Source organism: Narcine bancroftii, chromosome 7 (assembly GCF_036971445.1).
Source record: "Narcine bancroftii isolate sNarBan1 chromosome 7, sNarBan1.hap1, whole genome shotgun sequence".
Lineage (NCBI taxonomy): Eukaryota > Metazoa > Chordata > Chondrichthyes > Torpediniformes > Narcinidae > Narcine > Narcine bancroftii.
The window spans coordinates 30,291,180-30,310,268 of NC_091475.1; the positions used below are offsets into that span (position 1 = coordinate 30,291,180).

The 19,089-nt window shown below is 39.9% G+C and overlaps 2 protein-coding genes across 3 annotated transcripts in view; one reads left to right on the forward strand and one right to left on the reverse strand.

The window, feature by feature from the left end:
- usp9 (ubiquitin specific peptidase 9) overlaps positions 1-3,440 on the reverse strand; it is a 263,780-nt gene extending 260,340 nt beyond the window's left edge. The window contains exons 1-2 of the mRNA XM_069889325.1: positions 3,238-3,440; positions 1,272-1,343 (exon numbers count right to left, since the gene is read on the reverse strand). The gene's annotated coding sequence lies outside the window, so the exon portion shown is untranslated. The remainder of the gene's footprint in view (positions 1-1,271; positions 1,344-3,237) is intronic.
- Positions 3,441-3,518: 78 nt separating this feature from the next.
- The window catches only part of med14 (mediator complex subunit 14), a 96,067-nt gene continuing 80,496 nt past the window's right edge, over positions 3,519-19,089 (forward strand). For both annotated transcript variants that reach the window (XM_069889367.1, XM_069889368.1), the window contains exons 1-4: positions 3,519-3,867; positions 9,312-9,338; positions 16,144-16,249; positions 18,183-18,356. In XM_069889367.1, the coding sequence (XP_069745468.1) occupies positions 3,695-3,867; positions 9,312-9,338; positions 16,144-16,249; positions 18,183-18,356 (480 nt within the window). In that variant the 5' untranslated portion in view covers positions 3,519-3,694. The remainder of the gene's footprint in view (positions 3,868-9,311; positions 9,339-16,143; positions 16,250-18,182; positions 18,357-19,089) is intronic.

Sequence of the window (19,089 nt, forward strand, 5' to 3'; positions counted from 1 at the left end):
GGGCAAAGCAGAATTATCATTTGTTGGTAGTACAAAAAAAAACTATACATAGCATATACATGTAAACAAATAAAGAGCTGTAAACAGAAAATGAATATAAATAAACTGACTGTGCAATACAGAGAGTTTTAAAAAAAATCAATGAAGTGCACAAGGGTCCTGAAATGAGCCCCTGATTGAGTTTGTTGTTGTAGAGTCTGGGGGAAAGAATTGTGAGAGCTGTGTCAAGTATAGAGGGATGTGGATTGCACTAATGTGGTAACAGAGAACTGAAGACAGGCCCAAGAGGAGAGCTGTGGAATACAGCAGTTTTAGGAACACAATTAATTATGTTATAACTAATGTTATGCTGTTACTAGGAAATTGGATTTATTGTTAAGTAAGTTACAATCATAAGCTGTACCATTGTTGTAAACAGAAACTTAGACCCATTGTTAACCAAGTTAAACTTATAGATATATAAGCATCCTATTCTGTATTCAACCTTATCTTGCCAGTAAGTAGACCTTTGTAACTCCCATTCTGTAATCAAAGAGTAAAACTAAGTTAATCAAGTTTCTGTAACTGTCCATTGAGAGTATAAAACTTGTACCAAGATCAGCTTTGACAGGTCTTCAGATGTGCATCAGTTTTAATAAATCGTTTTGAACATCAACTCCATGTGGTATTTCTATTTTGCTTGACAACACACTTTGCCATGAACCTTTGGTCATAATCCAGTGTTTTCAATGTGCTTCTATATAAAATTTTTAAATTGTAAGCCCACTGTCTTAGTACAAAACAGAAAAAGTGCAGAATAGTGCAAAAGATGATCTTGCTGTATATGTCATCAACCTTTCCAGTTTAATTCAAATAATTCTTTGGCCTGGACCAGTAATTGACATTCTGACACTGAGGTCAAGGAGGTGCGAGGACCATGGTGCATTACAGTTGCAATAAAATACAAATATTAAGAAAAGCTCAGATTAAAAAAGAGAAAATAAAGTGAAATAGAATCATATGCATAGAGAAACAGAAAGAAAAATCAAATTACTCAACAGAAAAAGAGATTAAAAGTAAATGTACAATAAAAATATAAAATATAAACAAATTAGAATCTATGGGACTGAGTCATTGTTTAAATTGTTCTTTCTCTTGGTCACACAATTTGAATAACAGCACAGGAACACAAAACTTGTCTTTAAAAAGACATTGATATTGTCAAGTTTCATTCCTAACTTTATAGATTAAGTTTACTTAACAATTAAATGTAGTAATTCCATGAAACTAACCTGGTAACTAATTTGCTGTAAAGATGTCCCCCAGCATTGATTCTTGCTTACTTTGCAATTATACCAGAATCTCTATAAAAAACAGGAAGTTAACTAGTTTTTAAAAAGTAAATCATACAGTTGAATGTCTCAAATTTTCAAACTTCAATTTAAAATTTTAATGAATACAATGCAATTGGCTCAGTGTTGTTTTTAATGAAACTTGTCATCCACAAATACAATTTATAGGAGTATAAAAAAGGAAAAAAAAAACAGATATTTAAATCAAACATCATTTGTATTTACTGCATTTTAGTTAACCAAGATAAAATATTTGATTATTCTAATCAGAATGGCAACACAGTGAATAAAATGGTTTGATAAACTAAGGAAATTGAGAAACAGTCAACACTTCAAATGTATGACCATGACCTGCTCCAACTCTCAATGGAAATTATGATGTTTCTATATTGATCTTTCCACATGCAGTTCTGCACAAAACAAATGTTATTTGCTTGCCATTCCTAACCAACTTATCTAATTATATATGTCCATTTAAGTTCAATTTGCTAAAAATTAACCCACGATTTGAAAGCAATGTGCAGCATTTCCAGTCTGTCCATAATATTGCCCTCAATTGTAAGCCTTTAGTGCAGCTATCTTGCATTTGTTCCATTCTGTGGCATTTGTTGTGATCAACATTTTACTAAGTATTTTTGGTTGTACCAAATCACTCTCAACAATCAAACTATTGTCCACATACAAATCTTTTTTTAAAATTTTATTTTTGATTTTCATAGACTCATAAGAAATCAAATGAACAATACAATCCCTTTCATCACTCATATAACAGTCTGTATTTATTCCCACCCACCCCCTTATCCCAAGACAACAAAAACAGTCATATAATTTTAACACACTATTTTAGTGGTAATGCCTTTCAGGTTATAAAACAGCCCAGGGTCTTTCAAATGTATTATTAGAAAAGATCTGACAGTTAACATAAAGAGATATCACAAATGGTGACTGAAGGAAATATGAAGGATGAAACACTGGCAGGGAGATATAGATGGTATACTTTGAAGTGTAAAGCATAAGGTTAAAAGCAGGTGATTGAAATGGAATTCAGAAGCCAGAAGTGGAGAAATGCAGATGATATGAGGGTTCTAGGTCAAATTAATGAATAGTGGGACATGGTAAAATATTGCTGTGATTTAAATTAAATGTTGACAGTTTTATATTAGAGCAATACTTGATTCAGGAGGCCATATATATATCAAAGCGTTGAGGTTTCTGGTTTATGTTTTCTGTTTTTAGTTCAGATTTCCAATATCTGCATTTTTGTTTAACTTTTCATTTGCCTTAGATATTTTGTTTCTTTGTGGAAAAACTCAACAGCTCAGGCAGCATCTTAAGAAAATAAAGTGAGTATTTCAGTTTAAAGATCTTTCACCAATTTCAGAGGCACTGCTGTAGAGACAGAAACTGGGAGAATAAAATGGAGTCACAACAACGCAGGATGCAAATATGGAAGCGATAGCTGCGGAAGTTCGTGGTTTCAAATGGATGTTTGTGGTTGACTTATCCCTTGAGATGAATAGATCGAAAGGGGTGATCAATGATAGGCCATGTTAATGTGAATGCAGGTGAAAATTGGGCAGCAGAAGCAAATGAAATTTAAGTTCTGTAAGAGTGGAAGAAGCAGTTGTTGATACTCAGAAAATGATTAAGTAAGAGAGAAAGAATGTACTTGACAATAAAGATCAATAACTTTTGCGCAAGTTCCATGTCTCTACTTTTAATCCACCATGTGGGTCGTGGAAAGGCCTTGGTTTCAGGAAGTGAATCACTCTGGAAGTCCAATTAGTTTCTGGTTCAAAGGGAGCCCGCCAATAATATTGATGAGGAAGAACTCGGTGGTCGTCATACCCTGAATATTTACAATCCTTGGACGAAAGAAGATATTTTCGCGTTTAATTGCACTCACCCGATTAAGAAGCCTTGAATGATAAATTACATAGAAATAATGTGCTCTTTAATGTTTACAAAGTTCACTCTTTCCTGTTTGCAAGTTAGTTTTGATAACAATAATGCTTGCCTCGAAGCATTTCCACGATGAGTTATTCCAGTCCTAAAGTGTTGAAGGGCTTTGGAGCCTGTTGTGTCGGGACGGAGGAAGCTCAACAACTGTCGGACTGACTTGACGGTCCCTCGAGTTTCCTTCCGGGTCAGCGCCCGCATTTATTTCCCCCCCCCCCCCCCCAAACAACATGGCGGTTTCTGTTGTTGCTTAACGAGTGTGGAAGACTCCTATTCTACCCCGGGAGGAAAAATAAATCAATATGCGCGGAGACATGCAAGGAGAAGAACCCTTTCACTGACTGCCAGCGAACGGGTCAAGTTTGACGGCGGGCGGGAGGGAGGGGGGTTGCGAGTCCAAAAAAATGGCCCCGGTTCAGGTGGAGAATTCCCAGCTGGTGGCTGGGGGTGGCCCGGCCTCGGGGCCCTCCGCCGCCGCCGCCGCCGCCGTGGCCGCCAATCCCGGGGTCCGCCTCAGCATGTTGATCGACTTCCTTCTTCAGAGAACTTACCATGAAATCACGGTGCTGGCCGATCTGTAAGTACGAAGAGTAATCACGTCCAGAGGACATGATTCCTTCAGTCCGCTCTTATTTTTTTCCTGCTCATTATTTAATTATCATTTCAAATTGGAAACTGATCTTGTCATCTCTCAGGCGCAATTTATGGGGTGTTTTTTTTGGTGTGGTCCTGTTGAGCACTTTTGGTCACACCAGCTACTTCAACTATATTTCTGAGTTCATTTTGGAAAATCAATGTGTACTAAATCTCTTCTGGCTATCCATCCCATAGGATGATGATGGTTCCCTTGTGGGGTTTGATATGAGGATTTCTCTCTTCTTCCCCCCCCCCCCCCCCCCCCCCACACACACACACACAAAAATGAACAGTGAATGGATTTAGGTGAGCAGACCAAGCTTTGGTGCAAGGAATGTTCTTTCCGTGTTTCACGGCCCGTGTTTGCTAGATGGCTGTTGACCCTGATGATAGTTCTTGTTTTTCATCCTGCATTCAGACATAAAACAAGACCATCTGCTCACTATGACGTGACAGTTCTTAAAATAATGGAAATCAGAGCGTGGAATCACAGCCATCTTTACCTGAAGGCTTACAAAACCTCTTGCACTTTTCATTTTGGGATATGATCTGGCTAGGGTTTTTTCCAAGTTTTTTTGCAAGATGAAAGCCATGTTAAATTCTGAAATTAGTTTTCTATTTTTTGTCCTTTGGTGGGAGGGGAGCAAAACAAGAACTGAAATTCACATTTTTACCTGGCGATCCACAATTTTCTACTTCTCATTAAGATTTTTTTTTAAATTGAGGTGGGATTAAATTCAGGGACTTTTGCACATACAAATGTTTGGATAATTGAAGGAATCCCAGGGTTTAAAATGTAGGTTGGTCAGGTTTTTTTTTGTTGTTGACATAACTTCATGCAGTGAATTATGATTTTTATTTGTGTGTTTGTACTTTATATCCACCCAACAGGCAAATTATGAAAGTGAAAGTTATGTGCTGATTTTATGATATTATAAAAATAACAAATATTAATAACTTCACAATAGAACTGTTATTTCTCTTTCATTTTGTTCCATGTTATTTCTTGAGGGACATTGGACTTCTTATTTAAGCACTATTGCTATGTATAGGTCATCAGGATTTTCAAAGAGTCAACAAATATGTTGTCCTGATTTATAAAATGTCACCATTTCCTTCTCATGTTCTTATTTCTCCCTCTCTGCTTTCCTCTTCTATCAATTTGTTTTCCATAAAGTTCCCAGTTTGCCAACATTACAGAAACCCAACCAAAAATCATAAGTACGGTACATGAGAAAGTAACAAGCTTGAGTTTATTTGACCCATGCTCCTGTTTTGCCGTACAAAAGATATTGGTTGCTCTTAATTCAGATCCATTTTCATGCATTAACTCTATTACACTAATTTACAGTCTAAATTGTAAATTCTAAAGGTTAAAACTAAATCAGATTTTGTTTTGAATATACTCAGCAACTGAATCTTTACAGCTCTTTTGGGTTGAGAGTTGAAAATATTCACAAACTCCCTGATGAAGAACTTTCTTCTCATCTTGATCTTGAATGGTCAATATGTAGTTTACAGCACTCAAGAGGGGGGAAAACATCGATTCGGTATCGACCCATGTCAGCTTCATAAAGACTTTTTGTTTCCACGGGATGACCTAAATTTGAGAATAAACTCTGCTCTCATGGCAAACACACAATCCCAGGAATCAAAATGCTGATCCCAGTGATCTATATCTACTATTGTAAATGTATCTTTCCAGCAGTAGGAAGATGTTCTGTTCCAAATGTGATCAGACCAAGGTTAGAAATAAATGAAACAATATAATGTTATTATTTTATTTTTATAACCTTGTTTAATACGTTTATATAATTATACTATCCCCTTAAAGCCTCTCTACTTCCTCTTCAAAGATCTCAATGAAGTGTAATTTTGTATCATCAGCGAGATCTCATTTGAGCTATTAATCCGAATTGTTATCGGCAAGGACTGATCCCAGTGGCAGTGTTATAATGGAAGCTCCCAATCTAACCAAGACCTGTTTTATCTATTAAACAACCCACAGTCCTCATCTGTGTATACAATTACTTCTAACTTTGTTTTATAATCTGTTTTATGTCATCTTTTTGAAGACCTAAAATTCTGACACTCCATCATCAAAACACTGTTCTAGTCATTCAGCACAGATAATTAATTATTTCATTTAATTTTCTTATTGTTGTGGTTAATTTACTAATAACAAAAGTTATTGGGACTGGTCAAAGTGAAATGCATTTGTGATATTTTCATCTTAGTAAATAAAGAGTAAACAGTAAATAAATGTGTTGGATAATTGAATGAGGTAAAATTGTTCATTTTATCCCCAGCCTTCTCTAGTTAGTTTGGCGTCTGTACGCAGTGAAATATCTAGCATATTCTGAATGTTTAATAAAATAATTAAAACATCAATTTCAAAATTTCTCTGATTATTGTGAAAATCAAAAACCAACTTGGTGGATATGGGATGGTGGAATTGAAACATATTTGATAATATTTATAATATAGAGCAAGGTAATTCAGGTTAATTTTATTTCAATATCTATCTCTTAACAGATAATACATGATTATTCTGTTTTATACTGGATAATGCTGTTTACAGTTGTATCACCAATGAATGCTGTCATTAAATTGTGTTTAGAGCAAATGGAAATCTGTCCATGATTGTGGTTTTGAACATTTTCTAATTCCACAAAATAAAAATGAAAAGAATTGCAGATACCGGAAATCTGAAATATAAATATTTGGGGCAGCATGGTTGTCACTGCTTTTACAGCATCTGCAATCAGGACTGGGGTTTGAATCCCGTGCAATACCTTCTCCCCTTGTCTGCATGGGTTTCCGCCCGGGGCTCCAGTTTCATCCCACTGTTTGAAATTTACTGAGGGTGCAAATTGGGTGGGATGGACTTGTGGGCCGAAATGGCCTGTTACCGTGCAGTATGTATGTCTAAATTTAAATTTAAACGATCAATACTGAAAACATTTGGTTGATCACATAGCATCTGTGGAAAAATAAACAGTTGCTGATTCATATCTATAATCCAGTTCAGTGTTTCCAACATTTTCTCTGTGTTTAAAATTAAAGGGGGATGAGCAAGTTGCTTTATTTAATCTCAACTTTTCTACTCGACAATGAAAGAGAAATGTGACTTCATGAAAATTGCAATAGGTTTTTTTTTAAGCTTTAGTATTATCAGAAATGTTTATGAAGTTCTTCCATGTTTGAAATATAGGGACTATGAGCAAAACATCAAACTGTTTGGAAGTATCTGGAGAAGGAAGGATTAATGAAGTTTTGAGTTGAGGCCCTGCATTAGGACTGAGGGTATTACAGGGAGATAACTAGTATATTTATGAGTTTATTAGCGCTTTGCTCTTAGTTTAAAATTGTAAACAATCGACAATTATTTGGGACGACCTGAACTTAATTCCACCAATAATTTAAAAATTGTATTTTTAGTTAAAGCCAAGCAGCCTTGGGTGTTGTGTTAGCTGGAGTAGCAAAAATTGATTATTTTTTTTGTTCTTCCTGGGTAGATCAAATTAATTCATTGATGTAATAAATTTGTTTTGCTTGAGATCAATCTAAATCAATGGTTTTCAAAAATTTTTCTTTCCACTCATACCATAAGTTCTCTGTGATTAATATGGTGGTATGTGAGTTTAGGTGGCCAGATGTCCAGTTTTAGTCTGAGACAAGTGGTGCCAGCCCTCTGTCCTCCGTCTGGCACCACCCTGAGCCAGACATTAATTTGTCCTGCACCCCTCAAATAGAGGACAAATTAAGGAGCAGAAAGTGAACTTAGCTATGCAGTGTCCCAGGGTCTGCTGGCCATGAATGGCCATGTTTTTTTCTCACATCATCTCCCTTGATAATGGATGGGCTTGTGGCTGTAGGTCTGCCGTGCCACAATATGAAGGTGCATGAGCCTTGATTGACATCCGGCCAGGCCAATGGGAAGATGGCAATGGTCAGCAGACAGGGAGAGATTGTGACTATTCATGAGGGCAGATGGGAGGTCCTGAGTGACGGCAGCAGTGGTGAGTGGGTAAAGGAGATACCGTGTCCTGCGTCCATAATCCGGTGTGCGCAGCACCCAGTGTGTGCCTGAAACCAGTGTCCATAACACCCAGTGTGCACCCAGAGCTGTAACCTGCAACCTAACCTGTGTGCCCCGGGTGGGTTCCCACTGCTACCAATGGGTGCCTGGGGTAGGTGCCTGCTGCTGCTGATGGGTGCCCTTGGTGGGTGCCTGGTGCTGCCATTGGGTGTCTGGGGTGGGTGCCTGTTGCTGCCGATGGGTGCCTGGGGTGGGTGCCCACTGATCCTTGTGCCTTCCCAGAGTGGATGTCCTCTGGTCCCTGTGCCCTTCTCCCAGCTGAGTTTCTGACACTGTCCCTACATATCCTCCTTTTTGGAAAGTTGGAAATGGCCACTAATGTAAGTGGAAAAAGGTTTAAAAACCACTGTTGTAATTGTGCTCCAAAGGCCAATGGCCAATGGCAACTCCAAAGGCCAATGGCAATTTTTCTCAAGCAAAATATTTCAGTTACAATTGGGCCTAAAGCAGTGGGTCTCAACCTTCTTTTTTCCCTGGTCACATACCATCTTAAGTAATCCCTTACTAATCACATAAAAAAGCACAAAATGTTGGAGAAGCTCAACAGGTCAAACAGTGTCCTTTTTTTCGCAAAGGTAAAGATGCATCTCCAGCACTTTGGATTTTTTTAACTTCAACCACAGTGTCTACAGAATTTTGTGATTTACTTCTTTTCTTTCCTTACTAATCACAGAGCAACGATGGCATAGGGATTACTTAAGGTGGTATGTGAGTAGAAAGAAAAAGTTTGAAAACCACTGATCTAAATTAAGCTTTACTTCGTCAAATATAATTACTTGATTTTAATTGCTTTTTAATGTTTAAACTGGCCAATGTTTGGTGGAATAAACATGGTTATTAGAGCACCAAGAATTTCACTAAGGAAAAAAAATCAATTTCTGATCAGCAACATGATTATTACCTGCCACATTTTTTTCAAATAAACATATTATGAAGAGAAAATATGATTTGCTTCTAATTCTCTTCATAGACTTCATAGACTTAATTGTAGATGGAAGTAACTATCCAGATATTTCTCCAAGGTGTTTGAATGGCAAAGGTATTAGCCACTTAATCTATCGGAAAGTTTTCTCAGAACCTAAATTTCAATGTTGTCCTACTAATTCAAACTTTTAATGGCATTTCTAACAACAATAACATTCTTGTAATGCTTTTGTATGCAAAGAATGTTACATAAATGTTATCTGTAAATATCTGTGGATTGATCGTTAACATGTTATTTTCATTTGTTTTTAATACGTAAATAGAACTTTTTATTTCAGTCAGTCACTTTTTTTTTCCAGGTTACCTCGCAAGACTGACATGGAACGGTAATGACTATTTTCTTTTTGCTCTTTTTGTGGTTTGTAGAGATTTTTTTACGTGAAGAATCTGCTTGTATATTTGAAGGTAACGGAGATCTCCATGAACTTAAGTCCTTTTTGCTCAATTGAAATAAGTTATGACAGGACCAATACTATAGAATTCCGAACAATAGATTCGATCTAGTTTGGTCTCTTTATCAGATTCCTTTTGACTTACTAAGAACACTTGACAAGGAAGCATCTTAAGTAATTTATTTAAAGAATCTAGGGACAGGCTATAAGTTGTTCTCGGTAGGGCATACAGTTGACTTTTATCTACAACTGGATTTGGTGTTTCTAGGTTAAGGATCAGAAAGTTAAGATTCCTGTTGCAGTTCATGTATTTCACAGTAGCAACAAGTATTGATGCTGGGCGAGGAATAATTTAGGCTCTGAAGCTTCCATTACTTGATCTGGCAATAATATGCACATGTTGGTTTAGTTAAGTCTGATATAAAATGAATAATTATTTTGTATGTAAACCTTCTTCGATATGGTTGAGCAACCCAGTTTTTTTTCCTCTTGGAGCTCTACTGTCTCATTGGCCTAACATTTTTAGCATTGCCTCTGGACTAATGGCACTATTGAAATGGGCTAGATTACCTGTAAATAAGCATTTGCTTTAAAGATACACCCAAAAATACTCATTGGTAACTTGTCACGTCTGCTAACAGCAGTGCTACCGAAATGAGAGACGTTCACACAGCACGAGGTGAACCAGTGACTGAACTTTATTTTGAATTACTTGCGCTGTTCGAGGAGACCACCTACTTCCTGTGAGGGGCACACTGGCCTTAGGAAGTGACATCAGCACATCGCGGCGTCACTGCCCGTCCAGCAGCCCGCAAAATGGAAGTGGTGCTGTCCCCTGGGCAATGCGTGTTGCCAACTGTGGGCTTCTTCTCAGAAGGGAAGGGGCCCTGTGCCATCTTGTATCAGATGACTGGGGCAGTGATTTGGCCCATCTAACTGTGTGGTCACTTGGCTTGCTACACCATCCCCAATCCTCCCAGAATCGCTGCCACCCTTTAAGCAACTTACCATGCAGTCTTTGGGTGGGCGGTACCTGTGTCTGACCTGGGGATCCGGGGCGGGCTGGTTTGAGTCCAGATGCACTTGGACGGTCAATGGTAAACCTGTGCTGCCACCTGCCAATGTTCAAGGTGAAAATGACACCATCGCACTGCAACACCTTGAATGGGCCTTCGTAGGGGTGCTGTCCTCTCCACACAAAAACGAATTCAGTGGACTGCAGGCTTTCCGGGACATGGCAGGGTGGAGAGCCATGTCGGGAAGGTGGCAGATGTTTCTGTCTACCCATTTGTTGCTTCAATAGCTGGAAGACGTCTAGAGCAATGGGTTATGGGGTGGGAGGGTTGCTGGGATGGTAAGCGGGGAGCCGTACACCATCTCGGCTGATGACAGTAGTAGGTCTTCTTTTAGTGCTGTGCAAATTCCTAACAGCACCTATGGGTGTTCGTCCATCCAATAGGACCTTGTAGTCAAGCTTTCAGGGCTGCTTTCAGGTGGTGGTGGAAACGTTTGATGAGGCCATATGCCTGAGGGTGGTAGGCCTGGTGTGGTGTAACTGGCTGCCTCAGAACTTGTCCTCGCTCTGGGCTAACTTAGCTGTAAATGGACCCCTCAGTCCGAGGTGATGTGGGTTGGGACTCCAAAGTGTGCAACCCAAATAGACAAGAAAACTCTGCTGCAAGTCTCTGTCACATGTGGGCATGGGTATCACTTCTGGCCAACGGGTAAAGCAGTCAATTACTGTGAATAAATACCGGATACCTTGGCTCATGGGGAGCAGGCCAACGATGTCCACATGCACATGGTGAAAACGGCACTGTGCCGGGTTGAAGTTCTGGAGTTTGCCTTGATGTGTCTGCACTTTGATGCATTGGCAGTCCAAATAAGTCTTAGCCCATGGTGTTACATCGCGGCAGAGGCCATACCACACAAACTTGTCAGACAGTAGGAAGACCAAGGACCTTATGGAAGGATGTGACAGACTGTGTATTTGGTTGAACACCCGCTGTCACCAGGTCATGGGTAGGATGAGTCTGGGGAAGCCTGTGGACAGGTCGCACAGCAAAGTTGGGCTCCCCAGTGAAAGACAGAAATCGCTAACCTTCAGACTGGTGATGGCGGTCCAGTAGGCCTGGACATCTGCATCCTCTGCTTGGTCTTCGGCTAGCTGAGCGTCATCAATGGCCGGTCTAGACAACGCATCGACCACCACATTGGATTTGGCTACTACGTTGCGAATGTCCATTGTATGCTCAGAAATGTAGGAGAGATGTCGTTGTTGCCTCGCCAAACGTGGGTGAGTGGCTTGTGGTCTGTGCATGTGACAAAAACCCTTCCTTCAAATACGTACTGGAAATGTTGTATTGCAAGGTACAGAACCAACAGTTCGCGGTCGAACGCGCTGTATGTGAGTTCTGGTGTCTGGAGATGTTTTCTAAAGGAGGCCAAGGGAGTCACTGTTCATTGACCCACTGCTCCAGCACTGCACCAACTGCTCTGTCCAATGCATCTATTGTAAGGGTAAGGGGAGAGGAAGAGTCTGGATGGGCCAAAGATGTGGTTCCGCAGTGCTGCTTTAGTTGCCTGGAATGCTTCAACGATTTCGCATGTCCACTGGAACACATTGTCACCGCGTTTGATGAGGTTGAACAAGGGTTGCATCAGGGTAGCTGCTCCCAGGAAGAAACTATGCTAGAAGTTTACCATCACTAGGAATTCTTGTAGGCCTTTGTGCTCAGCCTGGGAAAACTTTGCTTCCACCTTATCCAGCAATGGTGTGACCCCCCCCCTCCCCCCCCCCTCCGGTGTTATGGTGTCCCAGGAAAAGTGCCAGTCCAAACTGGCACTTAGCTGGATTCACCGTGAGTCCAAACACCTGCAACCTGTTGAAAAGGTGAGTCAGGTGCATCCTGTGTGTGCTGACGTCAAGAGCTGGCGATGAGAATGTTATCCATGTAAATGAAGATGAAATCAAGGTCCTTGCCAACCATGTCTATGAAACACTGAAAAGTCTGGTCTGCGTTCTTTCAACCGAAAGGCATCCAAAGGATCTCGAAAAGGCTAAATGTGTAATAATGACCATTTTCGGGATGTCGTTAGGATGCACCAGAATCTGGTGGTACCCTTTGATGAGGTCCACCTTGGAAAAGATATGGCAGCCCTGGAGCCTCGTGGCGAAATCCTGGACATGTGGGATGAGATATCTATCTGGGACGATGGTGTCATTGAGTCACCTGTAGTCACACGGGCACCAACAGCCAGAATTCTTTTCGGCCATGTGCAGCGAGGATGCCCAGGGGCTGTTTGAGTGACGGATGATACCCAACTTCTCCATGGCAGCGAATTCGGTCTTGGCTTGAAGGAGGTTGTCCTGCAGGAGGTGTCGTTCCCATGCATACACTGGGGACCCAGTGGTCTCAATGTGGTGCTCCACGCCATGTGTTAGTTTAGCATCATGGAATTTAGGCGTCAACAGTGATGGGTACTTGGCCAGTAGGAGGGCATATTTGTTACAGTCCAGAGCATGGATTCCTAATGGCAGAAAGGAACGTTGCCAAAGAGTGAGGGGGTGTCTTGGGTAAACTTGTACCTCTCATTTTGTTCGTTTTAGATTGGTCACAGTGTTCGAGCTACCGAAAGAAAATAGACACACACACACACCGAGAGCAGTTCAGTTTATACAAGTCTTTTTTACTAAATCTAATGCTGAATTCACACTACAATATGCAAGCCCTTCCCAATTATACTTATCAATGCCTGGACTGGTCCCAACTGCCAAAGTGAGGTGACGACTGCACACTTGTAGTAGGTTGTTTGGGCGCCAGTAGCAGCTTCTCCACCTCCCCGGACTGACTGGGACGTTAGCTGGACTCTTGAAGTTCTTCTTGCTGAGAGATGTTGCCACCTCTTGGAGAGTCTCAAACTTCAGCAGTGGGACCATGGCTTATATTACCCAAAAGTTGTTTATTTCAGATCTTATCTCTTTGAACAAATGATTTAATTATCTTCAAGGTCTCCTGACAGTCTGGGACCAACAAAAGAAAACTCATGGGTGGAAGTTGGATAATGTCTACTGATTCATATGCATCCCTGGGCCCCATAGTTTAAATTAGATAATGTCTTCTGCAATGTGGAATTTAGGTGTGTCTACTAAATATGCATCCTGGGCCTCATGGTGTAAATTAGATTATGTTTGCTGAAACAAGCAGGTTCTCAGCCTTGCAGAAGCAAAGGCTGCAAAAGTAAAAAACACAGTTTAAAGTTTAAATCTTCCATTACAGGGGGTATGACTGGAACATGGTAGTGTTGACCAAATGGCATCTGTTCATGTTCACCAGGAGCTCGTGCACCTGGAGGAAATCTGTTCCGAGTAGGGTTTGTCCCACAGACACAATTGTAAAATTCCAGTGGAAAACCATGTCCATGGCATGGATTGTGACCAGGCGGGTGCTGAAACTCAGAATGGAGGAACTGTTGGCTGCTGTAGGGGAAGCCCCTTGGGATTGTGTTTGAGTTCAAAATACATCGGCGGAATGAGGCTTATCTCTGCGTCAGTGTCAACTAGGAAATCCCTCTTTGTTCGCTGGTCCCTGAGGTAGAGTAGGCCAATGGCCGCGTCACTTGACTTGGCATTGGGGTACAACCATGGAGGGATGCACTGCTGGGGGTTTATGGCCCCATCTGCGGTGGTAGAAACAGTAATCGCTGTTTGTCTGAGCGCTCGTTACATTGTGGCTGCGCCATGACTATTGCTGGGGAGTCCAGCAGCACCACGGTGTAGATCGTTGCACAAGTATGGAGCCCTACTACAGGGTCCGGAAAAGTCTGCCTGCTTCTTTGGCTACGAGGTGTGGGGTGTTGAAATCCATGTAGGATATTGCTGAGGAGACATGCACCAGTGGCTTGGAGAGGAATGGAGCCTCAAACATGAAACATTTTGTTTGTCCATCTGCAAAGGCCATTGTGTGCATGATCTCGGAGGGGTTCCTATCACCCAGGCCTTGCATGTTCAGGATGCGGATGGCGCGCTCGTGTCGGCTGAGTTCCAGGGAATTGAGGAGGAAACACTGGAATTGTTTTTACTTGCTGTCCATAGGAGATTTTCCACGAAGGAGCTTACTTTTGTTACGTTTGTGGCATCCAGGGCACTGACAACGTGCCAGAACTTGGTATCCTCCAAGACTATGCCTCTGATCTGGAACTGTGACTCAGCCATTTGTAACCAATTCTTGGGCTGATTTGTCCAGGAGGGCGAAAAATGCACACCCATAGTGTTGGTCTCAACCGTTGCGACTGTAGCGGTAGTAGCATCCTGCATTTTGTCACGTTCAAAGTAGGTTCCTAAGATGTTGGAACTGTCGGGGTCACCACTGTAGCGTCTGCTAACAGCAACACTACTGAAATGAAAGACGTTCACACAGCACAAGGTGAACCAGTAACTGAACTTTATTTTGAATTACTCGCGCTGCTCGAGAAGACTGCCCATTTCTTGTGAGGGATGCACTGGCCTTAGGAAGTGACGTCAGCACATCACAGCGTCATTCCCCATCTAGCGGCCCACAACACAGAAGTGGCGCTGTCCCCCGGGCTAACCGCGTGTTTCCCCTTGGAAGAGGAGGGGGGCCTGCGCCATCTTGTGTCGGACGACTGTGGTGGTGATTTGGCCTGTCTAACTGTGCAGTTGCTTGGCCTGTTACAAACGCTTCAAATAGTTCCTTTATCATTTTTTTCCTCAAATCATAGGCTCTGTCCTTTTTACTAAGTTATTCTCTTTGCAGAATTAATTATTTTATTGTTTTTTATGTAATGTGGGGAATTTTGGAAATTTTTATCTGATGATGTAGACCAGTGGTTTTCAAACTGCCCCCTCCCCCACTCACATTCCACCTTAAGCAATCCCTATGCATAAGTGCTCTGTGATTAGTAATGGATTACTTAAGGTGGTATATGAATGGGAAAGGAGGGTTGAGACCCAATTGTTACTGAAATATTTTGCTTGAGAAAAATTGACATTGACCCATTTCCTTTGGAGTTATGAAACCGTGCACACAATGAGTCAATTAGGTATGATTAAAACAGTGGTTTTCAAACTTTTTTTTCTACCCACATACCACCTTAAGCAATCCCTTACTAATCACAGAGCACTTATGGCATAGGCATTGCTTAAGGTGGAATGTGAGTTTAGGGGGCAGTTTGAAAACCACTGATATAGACCCATACTTTATATTTTTTGCTTTTGAATGTTAAGTATTTGTTAAAATATTGGAGATGGCTGCCAAAGGAAGATGATGTAGGCAGTTTGGACAATAGTCAGCCGGTGTGTTTCTAGTGAAACAGTTCATTATCACTTTCTGGTCCTAAGCCTGGCTCATCAATGAAATTGAAATCAACTTCACAATTTAAAGATCAAAGAATATTTATTTGGGAAGTTGGGAAGCTTTAAACTGTGAAATGTAATGGAATGAGGAGATGGTAATTTTCCTTTTTTGTTGGGATGCACTGAGCAGCGGCTTTTCTCATCCCTGTTACTTTGCAATTGAATTAATTACCAGGATTGCTATTGATTTTCTTTGGATTCAATTGCTTCAAAGTAAGATTGTTAACTGCTATTAATATTTAACGAACTACTGAAAATCTTGGTTGAAAATTGAAAAAGTGAGCTGTTAATTATTTCAACATAAAAGATGTTTGTGTGGAAAATGTTTATAAAATATACATGATATTTTTTTAAATTCCACAGGAAAATTGAAATTGTTCAATTTGCTAGCCGAACACGTCAACTTTTTGTCCGTTTGTTAGCGTTGGTAAAATGGGCAAGTAATGCTGGAAAGGTGGAAAAATGTGCGGTAAGTCTGCTAGAGCTTCAAGATGCATGAATTGATGGATGTTTATTCAGATGCAGAAGAAATCAGGATTTATTTTGCATTCAGTTTTCTTTCCCAAGATTTGCCCATCATTTTTTGACACACTGAGTGTCTGGTGCATGTGGAAGTTCACGGTGTCTAAATGTAGCTATTTATCCAGGCTGAGTTTTGTTTTCAGCCAAGGAAGAATGAAGTCTCACCAAAAAGAGAGTTTGCGCACAAATTAATAACCAAGTTCTTGGGACCTTTCCATTTAAATTTTGTTAATTGTCAACAATGTGGTTTTTCTTTTCCCTGAAGTTTGACAAACTTGCTATTGAAAAACACTAACCATGAGCGGGGTAAAGAGATGCAGATTCCCAGCCAATACTGATTAATGAGTCAACTTGCCTAAGCAATTATCTGTATGATAGTGTGGAGCTGACAGGTTGAGTATGGTCTGTCACAATACATTGTCTTGCCTTCATGCTTCCCTCTTCAGTGTTCCAAGAATGGTACTCCTGCCAATCTCAAACTCAAAGGAATATTAGTTCCTTTTACTTTGTCAAAAATAAAATGCTGGAGATTCTGGGAATCTGAACACTGTGAAACGCTGGAAATACTGACCAAGTTGGGCATCGTGCACAGAGAGAAATAAAAACCAGATTTAACATTTGAGGTCAGAGCCTGATTCTTGATTTATATTTTTTAGTTCCCATCTGGTGACTTTCTCCTTCCTCAGAACTAACAGAAAGATTTGGGCATAAATTTTGAATGCCTCAAGCTTTATCTCCCCTGCAATAATTATGTTTTCAAAATAGCCAAGGATTTTCTCAAATTACATGTATATGAAATGAAGTTTTCAATTGACATCTTCTGTTTGTTCATTGTCTGCTCTTAAATAATTTTGGCTAAATAAACAAATTTCACTCAACCATTTTTAATTTAATGAATGTTAGAAATTTGAATATTGTGAGGTTTTAATGTTTTTAATATCCAATTTTAGTTTTCTTCTGAATTTTGGATTGACATGAGAATGTAAAAGAATTCAGGAAGACATGATCCAGTGCAAGAATATACTAATGACAAGTAGTACCTGGGTTCAGATGTATAGTGCCCTCCATAATGTTTGGAACAAAGACACTTTTTTCCTTTATTTGCCCCTGTCCTCCACAATTTTAAATTTGTCATCAAACAGTTCACATGTAATAAAAGTGCACATTCCAGATTTTATTCAACGTTATTTGTATACATTTTGTTTTGACCCTCAGGATTTTATATACATTGTCCCCTCATTTCAGGGCACCATAATGTTTGATACATTTGGCTTCACAGCCTGTAGTTGCCATTTTTCAACTCTGCAGGCTTTTTTAAATACTTCTTGGGAAATTGTAATTTGGCCATCCTTTCTGTGGCTAACTAGTGGTTTGCATCTTTTCATATAGCCTCTGTATTTCTGTTCATGAAGTCTGCAGAAACAAACAACCTTGAATAAAATCAGGAATGGGCATTTTAATTACATGTGAATTGTTTGATGACATATTTTAAACTGTGGAGCACAGGGGTAAGTAAAGGACAAAAAAAAGTGTTTTTGTCCCAAACATTATGGAGGGCACTGTAAGTTTGGAGAATATGTTCTTTGTTATATTCCAAGAAACCAAAAGATACATCATCTGCAAAGGATCAATGCCAATGTACCCTTGGAGACTGTTGGGAGACACTGCCACCTTTTCTCTCTGTGGAAATGGGGATTATCTGGATAATAAGTCTTCGATCGCTGAACTTACTTGGATTGACAAAATTGCTTGAACTCAATTATTTAGTTTGAGTGATTTTTCAGTCATTATTAAATTCAAAAGAGCTTAAGCTTACACGAGTTTTGTTGAAATTTAGTGATGCAATTGAATCACATGCATTTGTTTTGTTTTTCGTATAGATGATATCAAATTTCCTGGATCAACAGGCATTCATCTTTGTGGACACAGCTGATCGAATGGCATCATTGGCAAGAGATGCTCTTGTTCACGCTCGCCTACCAAGCTTTGCAATTCCTTTTGCTATTGATGTCCTTACAACAGGATCCTATCCTCGACTGCCTACTTGTATCCGGGTAAGCTGATAGAACAAGCATGTATGAAGATGAATGGTATTTTATTTGTCATTCTACTGTATCTTGGGCAATAAAAAAATAAAATAATCAACAAAAGTGATTATGATATTTTTCTTGAATTTACATGGACTCCTTACACTATTATAACTATTACTTTGAGTGAAATGATGAATAAATTGGATCCAGAAAAATTAAGACTCCTATCTAAACTATGATATTTTAAAGGTCACTAAATTATTCAAAAAGAAAGTAAAGGTATATGTATTATACATGGGATGGGTTGTCATGAGGGGGCACCATGACATTTTTAATAATTTGAGCAACTTTCCTTTTTGGTAACATTAGAAATATCAGATATAACAGTACAGACACTTTGGCCTAAATATTCTGCTGATCCATAGAACTCTTCCCTCTCTCACATTTCATACCCTCTATTCTTCATATAATCCATGTGCCAATACAAAAGTTTTTAAAAAAAATATCAGCATTATATCAGCCACAACCAGCAGTTCATTATTCCCAATACCCACCACACCCTGTGCGTATATATTAAAAAAACTACATCTTGCATCTCCCCTAAACTTTACTCATTCACCTTAAACATGTTGACTTTAGTATCGGTCATTGCTACCTTGGTGGGGTGGGGGGGGGTGGGGGTGGCTGTCCACTCTGTCAATGTTCTTCATAATCTTCTATACCTTTATTAAGTTGCCTCTCATCCTCTGTTGCTCCA